Genomic DNA, 16211 nt, shown 5'->3' with positions numbered 1-16211 from the left:
AAAGAAAGAAAGAAAGAAAGAAAGAAAGAAAGAAAGAAAGAAAGAAAGAAAGAAAGAAGGAAGGAAGGAAGGAAGGAAGGAAGGAAGGAAGGAAGGAAGAAGGAAGAAGGAAGGAAGAAGGAAGGAAGAAAGGAAGGAAAGAAGGAAGAAAGGAAAGAAAGAAAGAAGAAAGAAAGAAAGAAAGAAAGAAAGAAAGAAAGAAAGAAAGAAAGAAAGAAAGAAAGAAAGAAAGAAAGAAAGAAGAAAGAAAGAAGAAAGAAAGAAAGAAAGAAAGAAAGAAAGAAAGAAAGAAAGAAAGAAGGAAGGAAGGAAGGAAGGAAGGAAGGAAGGAAGGAAGGAAGGAAGGAAGGAAGGAAGGAAGGAAAAGAAAGGAAGGAAGGAAGGAAGGAAGGAAAGAAAGAAAGAAAGAAAGAAAGAAAGAAAGAAAGAAAGAAAGAAAGAAAGAAAGAAAGAAAGAAAGAAAGAAAGAAAGAAAGAAAGAAAGAAAGAAAGAAAGAAAGAAAGAAAGAAAGAAAGAAAGAAAGAAAGAAAGAAAGAAAGATAGATCAGTAAGTCAGTAGCTAGCCTGTAGCTGGACAGATAGATGGTAGGTAGGACCATAGGTAGCTGGTACCAACAGGCACTGCTGAGACCGTCAGGAGCAGAGCAGGGATGGAAGTCCCCACCAGTCTGCTGGGGCTCTGAGCATCGGATTCAGGGTGACTATCCTGGGTTCATTCCTGACCCACTTCTCTCTCCCTAACAAGTGCTCCCCGTCCCTGGTATCAGTTTTCTCCCTGTGAAATGGGTGATTCAGGACTCTTAGTTACCAGGTGTCTCCAGGAAGGGAGGACCGAGAAGCGCAGCCTTCAGAACAGAGGAGTCATCGGGGGAACAAAAGCTCCTCTATAAGGAAAGAAGGCTGAGTTTGCAGCTCAGGTCTACGCTGAACCCCAGATATTCATGGGGACTCTAGCCATGCCCCCAAGAAGACCATGGTTAAGACAAATGACCAGTGCAACTTGTACAAATTATTAGTTTATAAGAAGGTAAGAATCCCATCAAAAGAAGCCAGAAGCTATAGCCCCCAGAGAGCAACAAGGAAGGCTTCCTGGAAGTGGTAACATTCAAGCAAGAGCAGAAACACACAGAAGAGAGAGTCAGGCTTTTGTGACAGATCACACTTTCATAGACCCTCAAGTGGAGGCCAAGAGAGGCAGAGCAGCAGATGTGCTGGGATCTGAGTTGGGGGACATTCTCCCTCCAGACCCCAGAAATCTGAAGCACAGGCAGAACAGAGAGAGAGAGAACCCCAAATATCAGTTTGAGTCCCCACTAGGGCCAGATGCAGGTGTGACAGGGAGGCAGGACAGGCCACAGTCCCCTCCCTGGACCTTGCCAGGTGCCTCCCGCAGGAAGGACGGTACCTCCATTAGGTCTATGAGCCACAGCAGCCGCTCCTGGGAGGGTGGGGCAAAGGCAAAAAGAAAAATCATCAAATGAATGTTAGGGAAGGGTGGGCACAGCACACCCGCAAACCCCCATGCATGCAGTCTGTGTCTGGACACACAAACAATGCCTATGCAAACACACCACAAACACACACACTTGCACAGACACTCGACCCCATGGCTGTGTACACACAAGCACACAACCACCACACCTGCACACACATTTTTTTGTTTGTTTATTGGGCCACAGCTGGTAGCGTTCAGGGGTTACTCTTGGCTCTGTGCTCAGAAATCACCCCTGGCAGACTCAAGGGACCATATGGGATTCCAGGAATCAAACCTGGATCTGTCCCAGGTAGGCCATGTGCAAGGCAAATGCCTTACTGCTGTGCTATCTCTCACAGCCCCCCCTCCCAAATCTTACCCACATCCCATACTGATAACCTCTCACATATACCTGCACACCCCACACATAGGCCCCGGCATAACATACCTGTAGGGTAACCCTTCCCTCAACTTCCACACATTTACATGCACACACACACATCTGCACACACCTGCAAACACACAAACCCTCCTCACAAACACACACACAGACACACATATCCCTGCATGCATATGAACACAGGCTTGCCAAGTGCCCTTCCATAGGCCCTTCCTCTCCTTCAGTGCCAAGGTCAAGACCCAGTGAAGAAACACAAGGCCCAGGCCATGACTACACCTTCCACCATTGAGGACCAGATTCAGTCTCTAGAGATCTCTGGTACTTCCCAGTAAGGAGTGCTGTGATTGTGTGACATCCTCCCCCTTGGGCAGAAAGAGAAACTGAGGCCTGGAGAAGAGAAGGGAATATGTCCAGGTCACCGTTGCCTAGAAAAGGCAGGGGGGGGGGACACAATCCAAGATGGCTGAGCTGAGCTAGCCTCACAGCCCTTTAGAGGAGCCAAGTGGCTGAATTAGGGGCTCAGGTGAGGGTGTGATGGGAGTCTGAGGACTGAATTGCACCCCACGGCTTCCTAGAATTCCCCAGGGTCTGGTTTCCACATTCTCAGGTGGACTTGGGCAGGACAGGGAGAGCAGAAGAAGACAAAGGTTCCCCCATCTGTGTGGATGGCTTTTCTTGGGTGTGGCACCCAATGGAAGGGGGACACTAGTCCTGAGACCCCCCCACCCCCAGTGTTTTGTTCACTGAATCTAATAAGCTGCAGGATGTAGTCTTGATGTCCCCAGGCAGATCTCACTGAGGGGGCCTTCTAACACTGTCTGCCCCTTTCATAAGTGTCCCCAACTCTGCCCTTTCTGATCTGTCCTGTTTGTGCTACCTGGTGGGTCACAGACCTTAGAGCCATGCAGGACTCAGAAACAGAACTTCTGGCCAAATACCAATTCCCAGCCCCAAGTTACTCCAGGCAGGCCTTGAGTTCTGAGTCCCAGTGTCCCCAACCCATAATGGGGCACCTCTGCCAGGTCATGAACCTAGATTATCAGGAGAACTGCTCCCCTAGTGGAGAAAGAGCCCTGGAGGAGGGGTTCAGGATCACATGGGAGGGTGACCCCAAAGGCCTAAGGTCAGAATATGAAGACTGACTCCCTCCCCTTGGGGCTCCAGACTTCCCTGGCCAGAGAAGCATGGACCTTCCAGTCAGTAACCCAGAGGGAAATTGAGGCTCAGAGACTGAGACATGAACCTGGAGCTGGTGCCACTCAGACTTGACACTCCCCATCTTCCCTACAGCAAAGTTCCTTTCTCTGCTCTAAAGGGACCATTCAGGACTGAGAATTCAGAACCATGGAGCCAGAGAGATAGCACAGTGGTAGGGCATTTGCCTTACAGATGACCAACCTGGGATAGACCTGATTTAATCCCTGGCATCCCATATGATCCCCCGAGCTTGCAAGGAGCAGTTTCTGAGCACAGAGCCAGGAGTAACCTCAGAACATGGCCAGTTGTGGCTCCCAAACCAATAAATAAATAAATAAATAAATAAATAAATAAATAAATAAATAAATAAATAAATTGCTTTAAAAATAAATAAACTCAAGAAAAAAATAGAACTGAGGACCTCAGGTCTAGAAGCTCCAGGTTCCAGAGACAGAAACTTGCCAAAGCCACCCCCTGGTACTTAACTCACAGCCAGTCCCATAGGATAGGGCTGTGCAATGCAAGGCTGGCTCCTCCCCCAGGTAGTGCCCCAAGGCCTGTGCATAGCCCTGGCATGGATTGTGCACCGTCTCCCCTGTGGCCATGTCACAACCCTAGCAGGTTGCCCTGCAGAAACCCAAACCAGAGGAGCAGAGGTCAGCACTAGGGAGAAGCTTCCAGCATCTCAAAGTCCCAGAGCTGAGAAAGGTGAAGCGGGAGGGGTCTGGCACAGAATACTGGCATCTGCCCTTCTCAAGAAGTCACATGAAGGCCAGAACAATAGCACTGGGTAGGGCATTTCCTCCCGTGCAGATGACCCAGGACAGACCCGGGTTTGATCCCCGGCATCCCATATGATCCCCGAGCCTGCTAGGAGTGATTTCTGAGCACAGAGCCAGTAATAACCCCTGAGCATCACCAGATGTGACCCAAAAACAAACAAACAAACAAAAACAAAAGAAGTCAAGTGACTGTGCCCTCCCTTCCCCCAACAGTGTGCTGGGCAGGGGTTCGAGGAGGCTGCAGAGATGCTGAGAGTTGGATATTGGGGTGTATATGTGTGTGTGCCTTTTGGGGGGATGAAGTACCTCCCTGCACTCCTCTGTTACCTCCTGAGATGGAGCAAAGGCTTTTCAGGGGGCCCCTGAGTGGGGGCCAGTCAGAGTTGGGGTGCTTGGAATAGAAGAGCTCCAAACCCCACATAGAGCCAAGACTGTGAGTGAGTGCATGAGTGTGTTTCCTGGGGGTGGGGGGGTGATCCCCACCTCAAGCACCCACAGTTTGACTTCCCTTATGTCCCCCATTCGTCTTCCATCTACCCCCCTGCTGGCCATCCGTGCCAGGGAAGCAGGGGGGCGGCTCACCCTGGCCGAGCTGACGGTGGTGGAGGTGCCATGGCTGCCCGTGGATGAGCCCGCGTCGCTGTAGGAGACCACAGAATAGGTGTCCCCGGGCCCAGGGCCCGTGGGCTGCCGAGCCTTCATGGATTCAATCTCCCGCCTCAGCACCAGGTGGTCGAAGCGGTCCAGGTCTTGGGGGGAGATGATCGCTCTTACCTCAGAGAGGAGAGAGAACTGGGGGTGGGTGGGGACAAGCGGGCACTCAGCAGGAAGCTCTCCCCAAACCCACACATGCCAACTCCACCCCAGGTTTCTCCTCCTTGGCCTTCCATGGCTGCCCAGGGCCCTAAGAAAGGGTCAGAGAATTCAGCCTGGAACTTGGGCCAGGACCCTCTTTCTCATGCATAACTACTGTCCCTGAGTCAAGATGGTCCCTTCCACCATCTGATCTCAATTTTGTTGTTGTTGTTGTTTTTTGGGGTCAAACACGGTGACACTCAGGATTACTCCTGGCTATGCACTCAGATATCGTTCCTGGCTTGGGGGACCACATGGGATGCCGGAGGGATCGAACCGCACTCGGTCCTAGATTAGTGCATGTAAGGCAAACGCCCTACCATTTGTGCCACCGTTCTGGCTCCTGATCTCAATTTTCCTATTTTTGTTTCATTTGGGGGCTACACTTAGTGGTGCTCAGGAACCGAATACAGAGTTGGGGGGTCGAACTTGACTCAGCTGCCTGAAAAGCAAACACCATTCTCATTGGATTAATTCTCTGGCCCTTGCCTTAAGAGACCCACATGGTACCATTTCCAGTGAATTCCATCACCTCTTCCTCCAGGCAGCTCTTGAATCTCACAGACTTGCACTAAGAAAGTTCCTTAAAGCCAGCAGTACAAAATAGTTATTTGAGGTGCTTGTTAAAATTACAAGGCAGGGGGGCCAGAGAGATAGTACAGTGGTAGGACATTTGCCTTTCGTGAGACTGACCCAGGACAGATCCAGGTTTGATCCCCGGCCTGTCATATGATCCTCAGAGCCTGCCAGGAGTGACTTCTGACTGCAAAGCCAGGAGTAACCTCTGAGCACCGCCAAGTGTGGTCCAAAAAACAGATTAAACTAAAAAATTGCAGGGCAGGGACTGAAAAGATAGTAGACCAGGTAAGGTGTTTGCCTTGCATGTGACCCACTGAAGGCTCAATTTCTGGTGCTACAGATAGTCCCTTGAACCTGCCAGGAATAAGTCCTAAGCATAGACAGGTGTGACTCAAAACCCTAAAAAAAATTTTTTTTTTATTAAAGAAACTGATTATCACCAATTGGCTTCTATTCACAGTTGAATGAACCTGTCAGTTTATTTTGCTTTCCTTTTTTTTAGTTTCTTTTTGTTTGTTTGGTTCTGGGGATCAAAGCCAGGGTTTCCAATGGATGAAACATGTGCTCACACCCCTGGTTCTCAGCAACTGGGGTGCCCCAGAGATAGCTTGGTGGATTAGAGCACCTGCCTTACAAGCGTGTGGGTTTGAGTTTAAATCCCTGGGTCCCGCAAATGCTGAGTATGATCCCATCTGCTCTGATATTTCTAATTCCTAGCATGGAAAGCATTCTCTGTCTTTCTGCATTCAGGCCAGATGTATGAGCGCCACGAAATGGAAGTCTTTGAGTAGTGCCATAACTAAAAAGAAGAAATCCTTTTCCAACACTCTGACCACGGACTGGTGTGTGAACCCTTCAGAGAACCCCAGAAAACATGGCAGCTGTCCCTGCGCTCCTTGTCTACAAAAAATCCAGCCCGTGTGATCAGCACATGTACCAATGCCACAGCCTCAGGAACCAGAACTCAGCCCGGCCCAAGGGACACAGGTTACCTTGGCGTGGGTATTGAGTAGCTCGAACAGTGCCATGACTAGGGCCTCCACGGGCACGCTGCCACTACGGTACTCGTTCAGGTAGTAGGCCAGAGTGGCACGTTCTGGCTCGCTGAGCAGCTGTCGGGCCTGCTCCTCCAGAAGTGCCCGTGTCTGGTGGCCCAGGCTGCTCAGAGTCACCTGCGAGCCCGCCGGCCCCTTGTAGAACCCCAGCTGCAAGGCAGGGATGGAGCTAAGCACCTTAAGCACACACCCCGTTTTAACACTCAGAGCACACACACCCTGCTTTCCCTAATCCCCCTCACCTTGTCTTCCCTAAACACAGAAGCACACACCCTCTTTGAATCCCCTCTGATTGACTGACACAGAGTCCAGACCCTACTCTCCCTTACAATAAACAGTCATTTCCCACCTATAATAAACAGAGTTACTCTTCTGAAGTGGCTGGTGGATGCTTTGTGAGTGCTCTAACTTGCCTGGGATCCAACTTCCCCAGTGACTTCTACATCCAGCAACTCTGACCTCACCAGGGACTTCTACTTCTTGGGATCTCACTTCACCAGCATAATTTACACAGGGAGACAATCGGTAGGGGGTCAGAGTAGCTGGGAACCACATGCCCACGGGGACCATCAGTGACCCCACTGTAGAAGACCATGGTTCTGGGAGCAGGGACACATAATGGCTGGGTTTGCTGCCAGCCTGTTTATATACATGAGCCTGAAGTTTGATCTGTAAGGGAACACTTCCCCCCAATGACTTTATACCTAAATTTCTTTGGCAATGTTAATCCCACCTGGATGATCGGGCCCGCCCACACCTGGGATTGGGGCAGGCTGTTTTAAATAAAGAATAAAAATGTCTGGCTGGGGGAAGTGAGTGAGAAGCAGCAAAAAAGAGGGAGTGAGAGTGAGAGAGAAAGCGAGAGTAAAAGAGAGAGAGAAGTAGCAGAAAGCTTAGCAGAGAAGCACATGTGAGAAAAGCATGTGGCAGAGAAAGGCCATGGAATAAAAGCAAGCTGTCTACGATGAAACTTTGACGGCTTGTGAGTTATTTCTCCACCACTACCCTGCTTCATCAGACCCACTGGCCTGAGGGGTTAGAAACAAGGTGCCTGGTGTGGCCTCACCCAACACATGGACTTTATGTATTATATTTTAATTCTACACTATCAAAGACTCTGTCTCATTAGGTCCTGGGAAATCCCAAGTCTAGCACCATTATGAGGCTTCCCTTGACTCCCAGCTCTAAAAGCAGGGGATGAAGGTAATAGTTTGCTAGACGTGGCTCAGATATGCCCACACCAACACCATCAGTGAGAGATCCTTCCTGCACTCTGACCCCTCTCCTCTCCTCCCCTCTCCTCTTCCCTCACAAGAGCTGCCCACACCCACCTCCATGCCTGCTCTTTACTTCCTCTAAACCCTGTTACTGCTGGTCATAAATCAAAGCACTTGAGGGGTACCCATAGCCCATAAGGCCTGTTGTCACCTGTCTACAATCTCCCCATCATGGCACTCACCATCCCCCTCACTTCTCTTCCAAGTGGCTCCTGTGGGCTCCTCCCTGCTCACCCCCAGAGGAATCTCCCACCCCCAGCCTCTTTCTGTGCTGTTGAGTCACTGACACTGTCTGTCCTGAGATGCCCACATGTAAGGCCATCCCATGTGGGTCATATCCTGGCCATGAGTTCCCGATATGGACAGCTGTAAAAATGCCTGAGACACCCCGTGGCCAGAGATCCACTTCCTACCTTGCTGTTCCCTTCGACTGTGAGCTCCATGGGGAACCTGTGAAGACAGAGAAAGGGGGTTTAGTGGAGTCTGAGCAGTTCCCCCCACACAGGTGAGGCAAGTAGCTGGGCTTCTGAAGAACTCAACTTTGCTCTTGGGGCTGCTCAAGGGAACAAACATGTGGCCCTGGGCCTCGGGGTTTCTAGCCTGTCTGTGAGGTAATTGGAGACATTTGCTATATTTCCCATTTGTATCTGTGTTCTCTCTGCCTGCCTTTTCTTCTCTCCCTGGAGGGGAATGGTTTTGTTTGGATCTCAATAAAGGGGAGGCAGGAAGGATGAGGGGAGAGTTTTGTTTTCCTCTAGGCCTGCAGTTCCACAAGGGGAGCGGCTAGTTGTGGGTGAATAGCTTGTAGTGTGGGCTTCTTGCCTCTTATAACTTTCATATCTATGTGGATTATTTATTGCAGACTACTACAAGTGGAACAGCATCTCTTATCCTCTACTGATAGGGAATATGGGATTTCCAGTTCTCTTTTGGGTACTGTGGAACAACCAAACTGTACACCAATACCTGTTCATTTCCCATGTGCTCACACACAGGCCTTCAGGCCTGGTGGGCCCCAGGATGGACATGAAACAAAAGTAGAGGAGTGAATAAATGGCAACTGGTGGGTGGCCTCAAGATCAGGCTGATCTAGGAGATGGGGGACAGGGCTGAACTGGGACCCTGAGATGCCACTTGTAGGGACCATTCCGCTTAAGGTTTTCATGAAAAACATGGGTTAAGGAATCAGAATTCATGGCTTTTACAAAGCAGTCTGTAATCTCACTTTTAAAATGAGAAGCATGTGGCCAGGAGGTGGGACAAAGGTTGAAGTGTCCTTGCTTTGCATTCCACCAGCCCGGTTCAAACCCAAGCATCATATAAGTTCCCTGAGCATTCATGAGCAGAAAGCCAGGAATAGCTTTTGCATACCACAGGGTGTGGCCCGACACCCCTATCCACCAAGAAAAGGGAAATCTGGTTATCTTTATAAATTTTGGCAATTAATAAATAAAAAATAATATTTCACAGGTGGAGGGAAGGAAGGAAGGAAGGAAGGAAGGAAGGAAGGAAGGAAGGAAGGAAGGAAGGAAGGAAGGAAGGAAGGAAGGAAGGAAGGAAAGAGAAAGAAGGGATGGAAGGTGGAAAGGAGAAAAGAAGAAGGAAGGCTGGAAGAAAGGAGCGAGAATGGAAGGGAGGTGGAAGAAAGAAAAAAAGGAAGGAAAGAATAAGGAAAAAGGGAAGGAAGGAGAGAAGGAAGGAGAAGAGAGGAAGGAAAGAGGAAAGGAGGGAAAGAGAAAGAAGGAATGGAAGGAGGAATGGCGAAAAAAGGCGAGAAGAAAGGAAGACAATAAATAAGAAAAGGAGGAAGGAACGAGAAGAAAAATGAGAGAAAAGGGAAGAAAGGAAGGAAAGAGAGAAGGAAGGAATTGAGAAAAGGAATAAAGAAAAGAAGAAATGAAGGAAATTAGCAAAAGAGTTACTTTAGAGAGCCCTTGAATTCACTATCCAGAGGCCAGGTTTCTAAGAAAAATCCAAAGAGAGAGGAGTTCCCAGACACGGGAAATGCCTCACTCCTGCCTCCACAATCATCTCTGCACACAACCCAGAGAGTGACCAGCAGGAACCTCCAGATTCCAAGACCCTTTAATAGCTCTGGTTCTGAGGGGCCAGAGATGGAACTCAGTGGTAGAAGGGTTGGTTGCCTTTCTCTGTAAGACGCTGGATCTGACCCACAAAACAAAACAAAGTAAAACAAAACAAAACAAAACAACAGATCTGTACATGGCTTCAATTTCCAGATAAAACAACTAAGGGACAAAGAATAAGCTTCAGTTTGCCTGAGAGCAAAGGAGGGAAAAAGAACTGGCTCTTTTCTTCCTGGTAAACTGAGGCTAGCAGATGGAAGGGAAAGTTCCAGGGTGGTGGGTTAATGAGGGTTCATGCCTTCCTCAAGCTGAGAGATCCTCACAGATGGAGGAGGGGAGTGGGGGCCTGGCTGGTGCTCTCACTGGCTCCCACAAATGACCCCCAGGCCCAAAGCATGACCAGACCCTGCTCCAAGGGCTGCAGGGTCTCCGATCCGGGAACTGGCGATCCACTTGGTCTCGTCCACAGTGGTGCGGGCATGGGGCAGCCTCCCAACGTCCTTCACGGTCAGGATGAGATGCTGGGAGGACTTGAGCAGCCGGACTGCATCATCGTGAAGGATGTTGAGAAAACTCTGCCCATTCACCTCCAGGATCTGGTCCCCAACCTGCCAAGCAGCATCAAAAGGCACGTGAGGAGGGCAGACCTCGGGATCATGAGGTTAGGCCTAGGCCTAGGGAGGTACCAAAGAGAGGGGACCAAAGTCCCCCTAGCAACTGCACCTTCAAGACCTGGTCCTGACAGCAGAAGCCACACATCTCCCTAAACTGGCAATGCCTTGAGGGCTGCATCTACAAGGGAATTCCCAAGGGCCACTTTAGTGAGAAAGCAGGGTTTATCTGAGAGGCTGCAATGGGAGGTGACAGGTGTCCGGCCAGATTTCCTTTCTTGCCCTGAAAGATCTACATAGATCACTTCTGGTGACACACTCTTACCTCCCACTTCACCTTAAACTGAAAAACAATACATTCGTTTACTTGAGGTAAAAAAAAAAAAAAAAAGCAATAAGCAAGCAGTGAAATAGTGTCCTGTAAAGCAAAGACATATGGCATGTATTCTTATACCAAGCAGGCTAAGGAAGAGGAGGAGAGGGTTAATATTAGAAAAGAAAACTAGCCTTTAGATAAAAATTTAATATGCCCTATCTGTGAGATGATACTAACAGCCCTAAACAAAGTATTCCCACCCCCCACCCCCCAACTTTCAACATCTTTTTTCTCTAATTTCTTCTTTCAGTATGTAAAAGACCACTTGGATTATAGGACCTTCCCCACCCTGGTGGAATTGGTTCTGGGGAATAAAGAAAAGAGTGCTTGCGAGAGCTGGCACAGTGGTAGGACATTTGCCTTGGATCCAGTTCTCAGAATCTCATATGGTCTCCTGAGCCTGCCAGGGGCAATTACTGAGTGCAGAGCCAGGAGTAATCCCTGAGCCTTGCTGGGTGTGGCGTCCCATTCCACCACCCCCCCCCCCCCGCCCACACACACACACACAAAGAAAAGAGTGCTGATTTTAGGTTCAGCATAGAGAGACCGTGAGGGAGAAAGGCTATGGGGTTAAAAAGCAGACTATCACCAATAATATATTTTTTTTTATTTCCGATAAATTTTGTGCTTGGTGTTATTTCTCTACTGCTCCCCTGCTTCATCACATCTGTCCCCGCATAAAGGGTTAGAGAAACATAGTCCCTGGGGTGAGCTCACCAACTCATGGGATTTTATTTTTATTATACACCCATTCAACTTCTACCCTCATGTAAACAGCCCAGCTTCACAACCCACTTTGGAGATATGCTGCAGCTGAGTTAAGTAGGTAGACCAGATGTCTGGGTCCAGATCTCCGGCATCTTCTGGGGATGGGGGGTGGAACAAGTCACTGAACTGTTGGAAGGTTGAGGATTCCACCCACACCTAACTTCTGTTGGCATCTTAATGGCCCAGCGGAGACACTATTGAGGTCAAATCATCCCAGTTCCAAAGCTTCTGGCATTTGCGGCTGTATATGCAGCCACAAGACATCTCCAAATCTTACAGTTTTGACAGCATGGTAGGATCACAGAAAACTAGATGGAAAATTTGTATAGAATTCCACTACGCTTAATGCTCACAAACGTCTGGGGCAATCGTTCAGGGGAGAGAAGGGGGCCACAAGGCTGATGAAGAGCTCTGGTCCAAACTATTTTTTTAAACTTTATTTATTTATTTACTTATTTATTGGTTGGTTGGTTGGTTTTTGGGCCATACCCAGGGGCACTCATAAGTCATTCCTGGTTACTGCACTCATAAATCCCCCCTGGCAGGTTGGGGGATCATATGGATTGCCAGGAATTGAACTGGCATGAAATGAAGATTGCTTGGGAGAGGGGAATGGTTCCCTCTCCCTGAGCCAAAGTGAAAGCTATCAAGGTGTGAGGTGGGGGCTGCTTTAGGAAACAGGATTCTCCATCAGGTGAAAAGTGTGACTGCACCTCACCTTGGAGCTATTGTTGGTGGGGACCCATGGAGGCTGTACCCGGAGGTCAATCCATCACCTGGATGCCTGAACTGGATCAGCCACATTCAAGGCAAATGCCCTACTGCTATGCTATCTCTGTGTCCCAGTGTTCCAAACTTTTTTAGGAAATTCCCCAGCTCTTAGTGTGACTCCTCACTCCCACAATCTCACCCATCACAAACCCTACATTTACTACAGGCCAGCCTCAGGGTTAATAGCCGTGAAATGGCCTGGCTTGCTGTCCTCATCCTATTTTCCCTCACACTTGCTATATAAATACACCAGCTAAGTAGGAGGCAGGAGGTTCGTCTGGGGACAGGCAAAAATGGGGAGTAGGGGACCACAGCTGGTAAACCTCTGTCTCCCACCCTCACGCCCACTCCGGTTCTGTCTTCTCCCAGGCTCTCTCCATCCTGCTCTAGCCATAGTTCTGAGCCTCTGTAAGGTCTCAGTTACCCCATTTTTCTCTCTCTCACATACTCCAGGCTCAAGAGAATGTCCCTGACGTCTGAAGTCCCCCTCAATAGAAGTATCTGCCAGCTGTCATCCCGAGTTCACCCCTTTTCCCTTTCTCACTTGCCCAGTGACCTGGCTGCCTCCAGAAGCCCAGGGGAGAGGAAAAAAACTGAGGAAAAGCTACAGGGTGTAAAGTCATGTCTCCAGCCCCCAAACCCAGGCAGCAAAGGATGCCAGGATATGTAGCTCTCCAGACACAGATGGAAACTGAACCCCAGTTATCTCATGCTTGTAATGGGCAAGTCACCAGCAATTCGGGAGATGTGGAGTGGCTGTGGGACTCAAAGGGGCTACTAGGCATAGAAATGAACCCAGGGGAAGCTTCCTGCAGTCTGTTCTGGGTGTCTTGATCTCACAGAGATCCTGCAGGGCACCGGCCATGGCAGGAAGGACCAGTGATCTGAGTCAGTGCCCCACGCCCTTCCAGCCACTGAGCCACCAGTCCTCACTCCCTGCAGCGTGTTGGGAGCTTCCTTCCAGCTCCTCCAGTCTAGCTGCCACTCATGTGCCCTTTCCCTTTCAGGTTCATGTGTGAGGCAGGCTTAAAGGTCCCCCTCCAGACAGTGTAAGGATTCTCCCCCTAAATCCATGATAAAGAACTCTAGGGGATGGAGAGATAGCATGGAGGGAGGGCGTTTGCCTTGCATGCAGAAGGACAGTGGTTTGAATCCCGGCATCCCATATGGTCTTCTGAGCCCGTCAGGAGCGATTTCTGAATATAGAGCCAGGAGTAACCCCTGAGGGCTGCTGGGTGTGACTCAAAAACCAAAATAATTAAAAAAAAAAAAAAAAGAGAGTGGAGCCGGAGAAATAGCATGGAGGTAAGGCATTTGCCTTTCATGCAAGAGGTCATCGGTTCGAATCCTGGCGTCCCATATGGTCCCCCGTGCCAGTCAGGAGCAATTTCTGGAGCCAGGAATAACTGCCGGGTGTGACCCAAAAACCACAAAAAAAAAAAAAAAAAAAAAAAGAACTCTAGACTTAGACAAACCCAAATCCTAGTAAAATGTACTTTTATACTCCTAGCTGAAGGCAGAGAAAAGAGTTAACTCAAAAATCAAACCAAAGTTGGAGCCCTCCAGGAATAAGAAACTAGGGGTTGAGTGAGCTTGGAAAAAGGCTCCCTTGACAACAAAAGTTTGAATCAGTGTATCCCTTGACAGCCAGGGCTTGAATCAGAGTATTCCCTCGATAACCACATTTGAATCAGAATATCCCTTGATGACCAAGGTTTGAATCAGAGTATCCCTAGGTAGCCAAGGCTGAGCCAGAAAATCAGTGATCAACTAAGACATCTAGACAATAAAACAATTGTTGTGTTAATGTTCTCTTAATGTTGTAATTTCTATATAAACTGCTTGGAGATTTCACTCAGGGTCCTTGCCAAGACTAGTCTAGTGGGATAAGGCTCGGACCTTGGTTAACCAAATAAACTCCCTTTTGCACCTTGCAATGTGGTCTTTGCAAGGATGTGGTCTTTGACCAGGTGTCAACTCAAACCCTAACAACACCAAAGCCCCAAGAGGGCGCTGCCTGCTGTCACCATAGAACAGAGCCACTCCTGACCCACCACTGCTGGTTCTGTTGGGCAGTGGTAGGTAAGATAGGCAGGGACCCTCTGACAGCTGCCAGACCAAGGGAGAGGGAAGAAACAGGCTGCACCAAAGGGAGGGGAGCTAGGAAAGTCTGGAGACACCCCATAATCCTCTCCTGGAGGGAGAGATGGAGGGACGAGCAGAGATGGGTAGGCCAATCTCTGGGCCTGTGAGCCTGGCCAAGGGGTTAGCAGGGAAAGAGAAATAAATAGGGATGGTGTGAGAAAGAAAAGAGAGAGATGAGAGATATCAGAGACAGAGATACATGAGACAGAGAGAGATCATACAGACAGATAGAAAGATACAGAGACAACGAGACAAAGTGAAACAGAGACAGAGAAAAAGAGACAGAAAAAGAGAGAGAAAGAAAGCAGAAAATTGTCTGCCACAGAGGCAGAAGAAGAGACGTAGGGGTGGGCGGGAGGTAAACTGGGAAGGCTGGTGATGGGAAATGTGCCCTGGTGAAGGGTGTTGGACATGGTACGACCAAAAATCTATCATGAACTACCTTGTAGCTATGTATCTCATGGTGATTCAATTAAATAATTTAGCTATAAAAATAAATAAAATCAAAGAATAAAAGAAAAAATAAGAAAAAAAAAGATGGTAGGAGCCAAAGCAATACCACAGTGGGGAGGGTGCTTGTTTTGCCTGCAGCCGACCTGGGTTCGATTCCGGCATCCCATATTCCCTGAGCCTGACAGGAGTGATTCCTGAGTGCAGAGCCAGGAGTGGCCCCCAAATTAAAATATATAAATAAATAAATAAAACATGGTTTCTTCTCCTTGTCATCACAAGGCATCCTATTAATTATGGGGACAGGGGAGCAGAGGAGGAATCATGAGTTGGCTTCACTTTGGCCTCCTGGGAATATCATGGCGGCACTTCTGTTGGGTTGCCACTTTGCTCCTGATGCAAATACAGGTACACGGGATGGGGCTGCTGCCTTGGGGCAGCAGGAAGGTCCTGACAGGTAGGCTTGAGGATGGAGAGCTAGATGAAGGGGTCCCTCTGGCTCCCAAGAAGCCGTTTCTCTCTTAACCCCTGTTCCCTCACAATGGGCTCCAGTATGGGCCAGCTATGGGAGGGTCCATTGGGGACTGAATGAACCAGCTGTTTCTCTGCTATATCCCCAGCACATGGCAGGTGCTCAGTGCACACCCCCAGCCTCAATAACATGCATGTCTAACAACAGTCATTCCATAGAGCTGTGGTGGTGCCATATATGAGTGTGTCAGCGAGCTCCCACCATTAACCTAAAGACACATGACTCACAGCCTATCCCTGTCATCAAGCAATGATGAAGAAATAAATGAGTATTTATTTAGAGATGACCAGACTTATGACACCCAGTGCTCAGGAAAGACCCAGCCAACAGTGACCACATTTCTGAACCACCAGGCTCAGCCTTGACTCTTATAGTGCTGCCTTTCACCACCCAATGACCTATCCCTGTCATCAAGCAATGATGAAGAAATAAATGAGTATTTATTTAGAGATGACCAGACTTATGACACCCAGTGCTCAGGAAAGACCCAGCCAACAGTGACCACATTTCTGAACCACCAGGCTCAGCCTTGACTCTTATAGTGCTGCCTTTCACCACCCAATGACCTCCTTCCTGGGCCTGCCTCCTTCTTCAACCAACACTCATATGCAGAAATGCCCCATTTACAGATAAAGGAGGTGAGGCCAGGGATGAAATTTGGCCTGGGCCAGTCAGCACAGCCCAGTTCCAACTACTACCTCTTTTCTCCTTTAAAAGACAAAAATCAAGGGCTGGAGAGATGGCACAGTGGTAGGGCATTTGCTTTACATGTGGCCAAGCCAGGAGGGACCCAGTTTGAGTCCCAGAATCCCATACAGTCCCCCTACCTGCCAGGGGTGATTTCTGAGTGC

At 48.9% G+C, this 16211-nt stretch overlaps 1 protein-coding gene across 1 annotated transcript in view; it reads right to left on the bottom strand.

The window, feature by feature from the left end:
* The window catches only part of WHRN (whirlin), an 89055-nt gene that overhangs the window by 14661 nt on the left and 58183 nt on the right, over positions 1 to 16211 (bottom strand). Inside the window, exons 4-7 of the mRNA XM_049774134.1 lie at positions 10113 to 10315; positions 8034 to 8070; positions 6281 to 6493; positions 4437 to 4646 (exon numbers count right to left, since the gene is read on the bottom strand). Coding sequence (XP_049630091.1) covers positions 4437 to 4646; positions 6281 to 6493; positions 8034 to 8070; positions 10113 to 10315 — 663 coding nt within the window. The remainder of the gene's footprint in view (positions 1 to 4436; positions 4647 to 6280; positions 6494 to 8033; positions 8071 to 10112; positions 10316 to 16211) is intronic.

This window comes from Suncus etruscus, chromosome 5, assembly GCF_024139225.1.
Source record: "Suncus etruscus isolate mSunEtr1 chromosome 5, mSunEtr1.pri.cur, whole genome shotgun sequence".
In the NCBI taxonomy this organism is placed as follows: Eukaryota; Metazoa; Chordata; class Mammalia; order Eulipotyphla; family Soricidae; genus Suncus; species Suncus etruscus.
The sequence above is the reverse complement of the archived record's forward strand: the minus strand, read 5'-3'. Positions and strand labels throughout refer to the sequence as shown.